This window comes from Electrona antarctica (genome assembly GCF_951216825.1).
Source record: "Electrona antarctica genome assembly, chromosome: 15".
Classification (NCBI taxonomy): Eukaryota; Metazoa; Chordata; class Actinopteri; order Myctophiformes; family Myctophidae; genus Electrona; species Electrona antarctica.
The window spans coordinates 32,369,828-32,381,446 of record NC_136796.1 but is presented as its reverse complement, the minus strand read 5'-3'; the positions used below and the strand labels follow the sequence as shown (position 1 = coordinate 32,381,446).

The window sequence follows — 11,619 nt, the reverse complement described above, 5'->3', positions numbered from 1 at the left end:
CAATGACTAGTTCTGCAGATGCAGCATTAGATATTTTTCACGGCAGCCATTATTGACAGGAAAAAGTAGGGCTATACACTAAGTTATTAAGGTTGTGTTACATTCAGAGCCATGGGCCACATTGGGCCAGGGACAGGCGGATGCTATTCATAGACTAATGGATGAAAAACATGTACTAATCTCAAGAAGTGTTTACATTTAGCCAATCATTTCTGAACATATCTTTTTATTACTTTCATTTTAAACTTGTGAGAGACATAACAATCATTAAGACATCAGTGCTTGCTTGCTTATTAAGTGCAACAGCAATGTGTTTGGCACTATAGAACTGTACAGGAAATATACAGTACGCAACACAGTATTCCTATATGACAAACATCTACAAACATCTACATTACATTACATTACATTACATTACAGTCATTTAGCAGACGCTTTTATCCAAAGCGACTTACAATAAGTGTATTCAACATCTACAAACTTTACACACGCACGCACGCACGCACGCACGCACGCACGCACGCACGCACGCACGCACGCACGCACGCACACACACACACACACACACACACACACACACACACACACACACAGGACTACAAACAAACTAAACAGTTCTTTCAACAAAAACAAATGCCCCACTCTTAAAGTCGGGTTTAAACCCGTTTTCTTAGGAATATAATATTCTGTTGTAAAACAACTCCCAGAGCCTTACTTTCATAAATTTTATCAAACAGAGATTAAATTGCTATACATTTCTTTTATGTTGTATTTAGCACATGCACATTAAATAAACCATGTCATTTAGTGATGTACAATTGTACTTGAAATGTGAAAGGCTATCACACAGGAAGCATTACATTCCTAGAGGTCAGGTTTTATTGTGTAAGGGCGCAGTCACAACAAACCCATTGAAAAGCATTGGCATCTACATTTGAATTAATTATTAAAAAAAACATTGATGCTAATAAAGAGTCAAGTTGACATTTACTACTAAAATTAAATGATAATTGCTGTGACTTCACTCACAGGTCAATGTCCACATGGTTTTAAAGTCCAGAACATAACCATGGCAATACAAATACAGTAGCAATAACACCAAGAACTTGTGCGCCCATGTTTCGAACAAACATTCGTTTAAACAGTACACTGACAAATCCTCACTGTTAATTTAACCCTGAGAATAATGGTCCCAAATGGGATCTATTTTGACATTACAGTACACTCTCATGCCGTTGAGCAACGGTGTCCCGTGACAAAAATAGCAGATCTACAAGCTATGCAACGTGAGCTTTTTAGATCAGCAATTTCGGTGCGGAAAAGTAAATCAAGTACGGTATCAGAAACTTTTTATTTAGATTAAATTAACTATAGGTTTCACTAGTATCTGATATTTACACTTTAAGTTTTTCACTCATTTGTATTTTGGCAGAAACGGTGCTGATGGTGTCTTCCCTGCTCTCCTTATTGCAGCATTTGTTGCTTATCAACTTGAAGATAGCGTATCCTGGAATTGACAGACTGGGGATTCCAGCCAAGATGAAAATAATAACATAGATCCAGGGAGGAAATGGACGGTCTACCAGGGCGGGGAACTCCGGCTGTGGACGGAATGAAGGGGGATATCAGTATTAAAAGCAAAATTTCAGTAAGACCATTAACATTTCAACAATAAAATAAATGAATTAATTAATTTTCTTACACTCACTTTACTGAATTCCTGTAAATTATATATAATTTACATGTACTATTGTGAATACTTACCACCAGTGATGGAAATTAACTGTACTATTAATACTGTACATAAGTACGATTCAGAGGAACCTTTACTTTACTCAAGTATTTTCATTTATTTGAAAAAAAAAAACGTTATACTTATACTCCACTTTATCTGTAACAGAGTATTTCTACTTTGTGGTATTGTTACTTTTACTAATAAATAGCCTAGTAATAAATCAGATCCAGCACCACTTACCGCATCTGGGTCCCAGACCAGGTAGTCGAGAGGCTTGCTGACTTGGGTTACGAGGTAGAAAACCAAAATCACTGCCATAATGACTGGACTGACGAACCTCCACGTCACCTGCCAGAAGATGTTGGGCTTGTGGCCAATCATAAACTCTATGTCCTCGTTAAACCTAGTTGAGGAAGAAGCATTAGCTGAACGCAGCACACCACCGATAGCTTATAACTGTCTAAAACATCCGAGTACTTTTATTGTTTGATTGAAGCACCGGCACTAAAGATTGCACCGGTGGATGTTGGCTCACCTGTCCACACCGTAGATATAGATGACTGAAAACATCTCACAGAAAGCGATGACCAGGAGAGGTATAGACCCGGCAAATCCATCGAACAGAGCTAACCAGTAGTTCCCAGATCGCTGGGCGAATATGAGGGCAAGAACGAAGGAGACTGCACATGTGACACCTGAGATTAAATCATATTATTTCTGGGTTAGCAGTTTTACTCATCAAAAGCTGTCAATGAAGTAAAGTCAATGATTCATGTTAAGACTTCAAGTAAATTACCGGTACAAATCTCTTTGGGCCATCTTTTAGGTAAAATATTTAGGTCTTGTAAGGGGACCACGCATCCCTCAATATTGCCAAACATGGTGGACAGCCCCAGACAGAAGAGCATGACGAAGAAGAGGATGGCCCAGATAGGAGAGACAGGCATCTTTATGATAGCTTCTGTGAATACAATGAATGCCAGACCTGTCCCTTCCACACCCTGGCCAAAGACAAAATAGAGGCAGAACAGATGCAAAAACAGTATTGTGATTTGTGCATACATGTATACTTCAGAGTTTCTGCAATGAAATATTCCTGTCACATAGTGTGTACTGTATGTTACCGTATCAATGCAAACACATAATCACTACTATTACTGGAAAATCTCCATAAACACATATATGACTTTTGTTTCTGTCAAAACCCTACACCTGTTCTGAGCAGATAGTGAATAAGATGTTGAGGATTTAAACAGTTAATAGCCTACATTTGAACAGATGTAAACCATAAAACAGTTTTCTTGTTATTGTTTTATATGACAGACCTGACTGAGGAAAAACTTCAAACTACACTCTCTGAGATCCAGCCCTTCAATGATGCCTGGATTTGTCTGATTGAGGTAGGTCAACGTATCACTGTAGTTGTCCACTGTGATGTTGTTTTCGGGATAATTGAAAGCATTCGTCAACTTTAAAATGTTGCTGTGGAAAAGAAATACATGGAATTTAGATCAGCCACTGATTTAAAGATAAATCTCGTGGCATCAGCTACATTTGTGATCAAGTCTCTGTAGTGATGATGGGCTTAAATGTTGATGATGATATTTTACTGACACGCACACACTATTGTACTATGTAACATATTGTGTTATGTTTGTGTGTATCCATAGAAGAAACATTAATGGCACCAGAAATGTATGGTGCTTGTTTGAATTCTAAAGGAATTATATACTGTACTGTATCTCGTATTTGGTCTATATTCTGTTGCCTGTGTTCTGTGTGGGTGAAAATGTGGTCCTCTATAGCAAATATACGACGCACTTCAACAAAAGGGACAAGTGAACCTGTGTTCATCAATAGTTTTAAATGGAATTGAAAAAGAAAAGGTGTCTAACATCGTCTAACAAAAAAATACTAAGACTCACAGATCCACGCAGTCGTCAAATTTCTCTGTGGCCCTAAAGCCAATGATGGAATAGATGACAGTTGCAGAGTACACAGAAGTGCAGCCGTTGATGATGGAGATGATAACCGCATCCTGCTCACAGTTGTTGCTGGAAAACAGTGACCATGAGAGGAATCAATAATCCAAAGCTCCTGGTTGATCCTGCTAACCCTAGTTAGCAGAGAGTTGTTCATGAATGCTAGCGTCCATGCGTGCGCGTGCGTGTATGTGTGTGTGTGTGTGTGTGTGTGTGTGTGTGTGTGTGTGTGTGTGTGTGTGTGTGTGTGTGTGTGTGTGTGTGTGTGCGAGCGCTTGTGCACGTGCATATGTGTGTACATGATCGATGTACCGGTATTTGTATATGTACAAAGCAACATATCACTCTCATAGTGACGAGTTGGGGCATACCTGTTCGACACAACGTGACTCCCCAGTAATGTCACTTTTCATTGTTTCCGGTACACCCGTCCACTGGGGACTGCAGAAGTGCCATTAGGCAAAGCAGCTGCCCACGGGACCTTCCGCAGTCCCCAGAAGCAACATGAGTCACTTCACATCAAATGGGTGTCGCATGGACAAACCCTGCCCCAACTCGTTGCCCGTTTGACGCAATGGGAGTGAGAAAGTGCGGGAAACGACTATACCCAGTAAGCACAGTCAGGACCTGGACAAATTAGTGACGTCTCTATTGGGGCCAAATCAAGTCAAACCAAGACTAGTCAGATCTGGCCCAGAATATCACCTGATTTCAACAAACATAAATTCTGCCAACTAAGACAGACGTCCCTGGATCAATCAGAGAGTCCAATAGAGGCCAGATCAACCTAAGTCATATCATAACTAGTCCGCTCTAACCCAGAATAAGCTATATTATTTTGACTGGTGAAGACGTCCTGGAAATGACGTAAAGATCATCCCCATATGGCTGTGATCTGGCCTAGTCCTCACATCTGCAGTCCTGAACGTCACCGGAGTCACTGGAGGACGTCGTCATAACGTCATCATGACGTCATTTGGCTTGCTAGGTAGAGCTCTCATGAGCGCTTTTTTTGATAAGATTACTAAGGGCATAGACCCGGTCTACATTGATGGTACTTACTGAACAGAGTTGTAGCTAGAGAAGGAGATGAGGCCTCCAAAGGCCAATGAGAAGGAATAAAACACCTGGGCACCTGCATCCAACCATGTTGCAGGGTTCATCAACTCATTTACCTAACAGAGAAAGGACAATTAACACACATAGAAGACAACTGATGCAGAGTTAGACTCTTTATAAGTAGTTGTTTTAACACTGGTGTGACAGCATGATTACATGCCTTCTCTTCTTGAATTCTTGAAACTTATCTCATAACAGCATTATACTTTCACAATTAGATTGCTCTTTTTTACTTTTCTTTACGTTTCAATAGAAGTGTGCAAAGAGACACGAGGATCTTGGCCAAGTTGGCCTCACTCTTACGCCAAGGAGGTCAAGAAGACACCCTGTAGTAGTCCTGACAGACCTAGACTAAGCGGATGACATAAGCCTGCTCTCCAACATCATGGAGCAAGCACAGGAGCTCTTGAGCAGAGTGGAGTATGAGTGTGCCAAGGTTGGCCTTCGGCTGAACATCCAAACGGAACATCCACCTCTCACAACAACAGGAGGCACTGCTCTGAAGGAAGTCAATGACTTCAAGTACTTGGGCTCATGGGTCAACTCAACAGAGCAAGATCTAAAAGTGAGGAAGGCACTTGCATGGAGGGCCCTGAATGGCATGGCCAGTGTATGGAACTCCAACCTCCCCCGACAAATCAAACTCAGTTTCTTCTACGCGACGGTAGAATCTGTTCTATTATGGCAGTGAATGCTGGACCCTGAAGCCAACTCTGCAGAAGGCTCTAGACGGGTGCTACACCAGAATGTTATGTGTAGTGCTCAACATCAGCAAGAGTACACATGTTACCAACGAGAATCTGTATGCCCGAATATTCAGGGTGAGCGACAAAATAGCAGCCAGGAGAATGAGACTCGCAGGACACTGCCAAAGACACCAAGAGCTCCCAGCCAGCAAACTGGTGCTGTGGGAACCAACACATAGGCACCGGTCACGCGGACGTCCCATACTAACACATGTGGATGTACTCAAGAAAGATGCAGGAGCGCAAAGCACCAACGAGCTGGCCGGATGTATGGAGAACCGGGATGACTGGAGGCGACGATGGAAGGCTTGTCTGAGGACGACCTAGAGAAGACATGATTCTTGAGTCTTTTAAAGGGGTTAATCAATAGTTATTTGATTGGCTGGCTAACATTCTTACATCTGGAGTGAAGAGAAACTGGACGCCCGCCCAAGAGCCTTTGAGAGTCAGACCTCTTACGAGGAAGATGGTGAGCACCACATATGGAAGAGTGGACGTGACGTATACAGCCTAGAGAGAAGAGAGAGAGAGAGAGAGAGAGAGAGAGAGAGAGAGAGAGAGAGAGAGAGAGAGAGAGAGAATCAAATCGCATGCTCTGGCAGTGGTGGAAAGTAACTAAGTACATTTCCTTAAGTATACTGTACAATTTTGAGAAACTATTGCTTTACTTGAGTATTTCCATTTTTGTCAACGTAATAATTCTACTGCGCTGCATCTCAGAGGCACACTGCACGCAGTGCACCCACTACAATTATTTGACAGCATTAGTTACTATTTACATTGCATATAATACAAAACAAATTATTGTGTGTATTACAGGTTAAGCCTGTGTTCCACAATCTGGTATGGTATTATATTGTGGTATTGCAACTTTTACCGAACTAAAGATCAGAGAACTTCTTACACACATGAACGCAAGTGCACTCTCTCTCTCACATGCAAGCATGCACGTGACGTACGCACGCACGCACGCACGCACGCACGCACGCACGCACGCACACACACACACACACACACACACACACACACACACACACACACACAGGCAGAGTGAGATAGGCAAGCTGCCAGCCTATCAGATTATTAGATAATAGAGTGGAATTTGACTCCCTCTCAGACCTTTCCTGAGGTTTCGATCCCTCTGATACAGCAGACGTAGAGCAGAGTCCAGGCAGCCACCAGAACCATCACCATCCACCACTGCAGACCTCCTGATTCATCGATGGCTGTCGAGGTGTTCAGAGTCTCTCTGTACCAGAAGTAGTCTACGGTGCTGCTCTGGGCACATTCTGCTACCACACCTGTCAGGGCGGCCGCAGAGTCAGACACACAATGTCAAGACTTGTAGCTGTGCTCCATCTATACAGCAATGGTTCCCAAACGTAGTCAGCTCAAAGATTTGACGTTTCCCCAAACTAGTAAATATAGCAGATATACAAGCTCACAGTCACAAAGAGTCATTTTGAGCCGTGTTGCGATCTTGTAGATCTGCTATTTTCCCTACTTCTTAAGGGCCTTGCTTTTTTTTCTATGTGCACTGCAGGCGGTGGCATTCATATGCATGCCACACACTGGCACAAACTCAGTCACAATATCACAGTTTTGAAGTCAGATCATAACCTGTAGAATCTTCTTTTAGCACATCTCAAGCCTATTATTATACTTCATTGCAACTAGTGTACAAATTAGGCTTTATAGCGTATAATGTAATAAAGCAGACATTCCTTAAAAATATTGTCTGATAAAAACAGCAACAAACACGATAGATTTTCATTAAGAGACCTCTTTCTTTCTTTCTTTCTTTCTTTCTTTCTTTCTTTCTTTCTTTCGAATTTAGAGATGTGGGTTATCCTCCATGCACCTTTTGTCACAGTAGATTCTTGCTGTAATCTCTCATTGCTGTATACCTGTCTTGTTGACATTGAGAGGGCAGTGACTCCAAGGCAGCGGGTCCTGGAAGGAGTTGAACAGATACCAGATGATCCAGCCCATGATGGTGTTGTAGTACACCCCCACCAGGAACGACACTATCATGGATGCGATACCTTGTACACAGTGGTGGAAAAAAGTTTAAAAAAAGTAAGTAAAACAAATTAAAAATTAAAAAGAATGGAGTAAAAGTACAATATTTGCCTCTGAGATGTAGTAGAAGTACAGAAAATTGGAAATACTCCGGTAAAGTACAAATACCTCAAAATTGTACTTATAGTAGTAAGTAATACTTGAGTAAATGTACTGTAAATGTAAGTTACTTTACACCTGCTTTTACATCATGGACAGCATTACGATTATTGCAAATTAATTTAAACAATTCAAATGTTTCCACCAAAACCACCAACCGTAAAAACCGGGGAAAAGAAAAATAATAGAACTCATGAAATGTAATGAGGCCGGTTTGGTCTATACATACCCACACCAGCCAGGTATGGGTTAATTGAGCTCCATACTCCCACAGCGCCCTTCCTCATGCGCTGGCCGATGGCAAACTCCAGGTGGAGCAGTGGGATGCCCTCTAGGACCAGCAGGATTAGGAAGGGGATCATGAACGCTCCTGCAATGACCAAAAAACAAGAATGACTCAGTCATAACTGCCAGGACAGGTGCAGAAAGCTCTTGTTTCTGAACATCTACAGTTGAATCAGTTTGTGTGCCCGTGTGCCGCAGCCTCTGCCTCAGTTCACGGCTTCACGTTGCGGAGTTCAGAGTATGCAGGGTTTTATGGGTAGGTCTCACATTGGCTTAGAGGCAGCCTAGAGGTAGCTAATCATGAAAAGGTGTCTACTTAGTAGGGGTAGGTGAACATGTAGTCCAGGCGCTTTTCCCCTACCTGGCAAAAACGTGCCTTAACCACTAGAACCACTGACTAGTTCCTGTTCTGTGCATGTCATAATAGGCCAACATTCTGCAAAAACAGACAAACATCCATCTGACAATAGCAGATCTGCAAGCTTTGCGAAACGTGAGTTTGTAGATTAGGGCGGCTATTTTTGCCGAAGGGCCTAGTTTAGACCCCTGGGGGGCTCCGGTCAACAGAGTAGAGTTTAATATAAGTGGTTAAAGGCAAGAAAGGCCCTTTTGAATATAGCTGTGATAGCATCTTTCCATTTGTACTTTTTTTTTATACCTACTATACTGTAAGCGCAGCGGTGGCCGAACGGATAGCGGCGCGGTCTAGATACCGGAAGGTTCCCAGTTCGAATCAGCCGTCCGACACGTTAAAATTACCACCGCTGAAATGCCCTTGAACAAGGCATTGAACCACTACGATGAAATGTGTTCTATGAGCAGGGCCTGGCTGGAAACAAGTTCTTGAGCTTAGCCCAGATACCCTGGGTAAATATAGATTTCATTTCATTTCATTTCATTTCATGACTGCTGAATCCTGAACAATCAGGCCCATTTACTATAAGGCTAGTAGATGTTTTGTGGAAGATTAATGTTGTATTATTTGGATGGACAACATGTTATAGTTTTGTAATGTTATTATCCTTTTTAAACTTTTTATTTCATGTGAAATGTATATTATTCTGATGCTGAAAACACATTTCCATGTAAATGGACAATAAAGTACAATCATATTTCATCGTAGCATATATTTATTACCCTCAACTGGCATTTGTATAAGAGACAAACGCAATTTTCTATTTATCTATTGAAACAAATATTGTAGACTGTATGTGGTCTAGACTCTAGGCCAGTGGCTCTGAGACATTTTCATGTTAATGACCCCACATTGAACTGTATTCAGCTGCAGACCTTCAAAATATTTAGTGCCAGGGACCTATTTTTTGTGTTCTTAAAGTTTTTTCAGGATTGTTCCAAATTTTTCTAAACTGTTTGTGATTTTTCTCTATTTTAGAATAGCTGTAAAATAAATACAGGTTAAACGTGGTTTAATTGAATTGGATGTTAAATTAACTCATTTTGCTCATGGGGAGACCCTGGAACCCTCTCAAGAACCCACTTTGAGGACCTCTGATCTAGACACACATCTGCACACACACATGCACTTAGAATAGTCTTCACCTCCATACGTTCTTTTTTTGTTTGTTTTTTCAGTTCTTTAATTCCATTTAAAGTTCAGATTTATTTGGATGTATATTGCATTTATTTGTACAGTTATAGTCTATACAGAATCTTTGAGATGCAGGTGAAGGTCATCCCACCCTACCTCCTCCATGACTTTGACACAGGTAAGGGAATCTCCAGACATTGCCCAGTCCCACACAAAATCCCACACAGGTGAGCAGATACTGGGCCTTGTTGTCCCATTTGGGTCTGTCCCCGGCTTCCTCTTTCTCCATCCTCTCCAGCTCCTGATGGGATGGTATCCGATCATCCAGTCCTGGGTTAGGAATCTTCAGCTTCATTGTGTGGCTGATGGTGAGATGCACTCTACTCTGTGATGTTTTAGTAATCCAGACTTTCTTCTGTTAGATCTCTATCTCTCTGGCCAAAATAGATGTGCAAAAATGGTGAATGTCCTTCACCTTAAATCCCCGGGAGATAGTTTATCTCCCTATCTCTGTGTGCTACTGCTGCTCCCTGAGCGTGTGTTGTTTAAAGGGGGACTGAAAAGGTATTTATGGTGACCTTTAGCACCTTAACTGTAGTTATCTGTTACGCTGTCACACCCTGTGAAACATTATGTATTGTCAGCATGGTTAGGTGGAAAAAGCTATGGCCTTCTTGATAATGGTTAATACATCATGTGACGCTACAGCCAAATCTTACTGAGAGATGGGTGTGGGTGGGTGGGCGTGATTGAGAAATGAAAGGAGACTCCCATGTGATGGTAATGTGTATAGATGGCTGGAAAATAAACAGTAGCAGTATATTATGGTCAAATGTGTTAATTGTGGGCTCGCTCCAGCGAGCAGCACACACTTCTCTACAGTTTATGAGCCCATTTTTCCCGGATCACTTTTTTGTGCTCTTATAAGGTTTATACATTTTTGAATATTTTATTTTATTTATATTTCTTTCCTCCCATAGAGAATCTACGGGAATTTCATCTTCAAACCCACCTCACCTTTGCAGCCTCATTACTCTAGCATACTTTGTCGTAGAAACGTGATTTAAAAGCTCACAAGACGTGGTTACACGTTTTTTCCGAAATCGCAGTTTGATCGCAGGCCATTTGGCCTAATTAGAGCCCCCTCATAGACCGTCGCCTCATTGAGTAGAGTGCAGACACGGACATTTCTCCCTCAGAAATTAATTACAGTGCTGACATTTGAGTTACAAGCTCACAATGAGTTTCTCTGTGAAACCTTGTGAGCTTGTAGATCAGTAATTTGTGCCATTAGGCTCTGTTTAAACTTCTCTTCCTCTCTTCTTCTCCTCCCGGCCTGTATCAACAAGTGGCCGTTCTACAAGCTCACAATGAGTTGCTCTGTGAAACCTTGTGAGCTTGTAGATCGACTATTCCATCTCTCCTTTCATTGGCCAGACATCCCACTGGTTACCAAGGTGTCTTCCTATTGGCTGGGCTTTAAACAGTAACTCCAATTCCCTTTATGCTACAGGTCTCAAACTTGGTGTGTTGCCTTACAGGATAGGCTATATGATATTACGCCCTGCCCCACTGTCTTCCTATTGGCTGGCCTTTAACAGTCATAACTCCAATTTCCTTTATGCTACAGGTCTCAAACTTGGTGGGTGGTCTTACAGGATAGGCTATAACATATTAAGCCCCGCTGTCTTCCTATTGGCTGCCTTTTAAACAGCCATTCTAGCATGCTACACAGGTCTCAAACTTGGTGGGTGGTCTTACAGGACAGGCTGTAACATATTAAACCCCGCCCCCACTGTCTTCCTATTGGCTGGCCATAACTCCAGTTCTCAGCATGCTACCAAGCAACAATTTCTGTTAAGCTTATTAATTTATATTTATGTTCCATTGATGTTGTATTTTTTTTTATTTACTTTTTCTTCTACTTTAATACATTTTCTACTCTACATCTGTGCACTGTACATTATTTCAGCGAGCCCATGCAGTTTCTGCAGGAACTGCTTTTCTAGTTTAGAGATTGAA

At 41.7% G+C, this 11,619-nt stretch overlaps 1 protein-coding gene across 1 annotated transcript; it reads right to left on the bottom strand.

Annotated features, from left to right (window-relative positions):
- Positions 1–1,394: 1,394 nt before the first annotated feature.
- Positions 1,395–9,952, bottom strand: LOC306938045 (sodium-dependent neutral amino acid transporter B(0)AT1-like; the record flags this gene model as incomplete). The annotated part of the gene is made up of 12 exons (XM_079522068.1): positions 1,395–1,601; positions 1,976–2,138; positions 2,271–2,430; positions 2,532–2,736; positions 3,061–3,217; positions 3,661–3,789; positions 4,780–4,892; positions 5,982–6,092; positions 6,702–6,883; positions 7,490–7,627; positions 7,993–8,133; positions 9,754–9,952. The coding sequence occupies 12 exons, from the start codon at positions 9,950–9,952 to the stop codon at positions 1,395–1,397; spliced, it is 1,905 nt and encodes a 634-aa protein (XP_079378194.1).
- Positions 9,953–11,619: the final 1,667 nt, after the last annotated feature.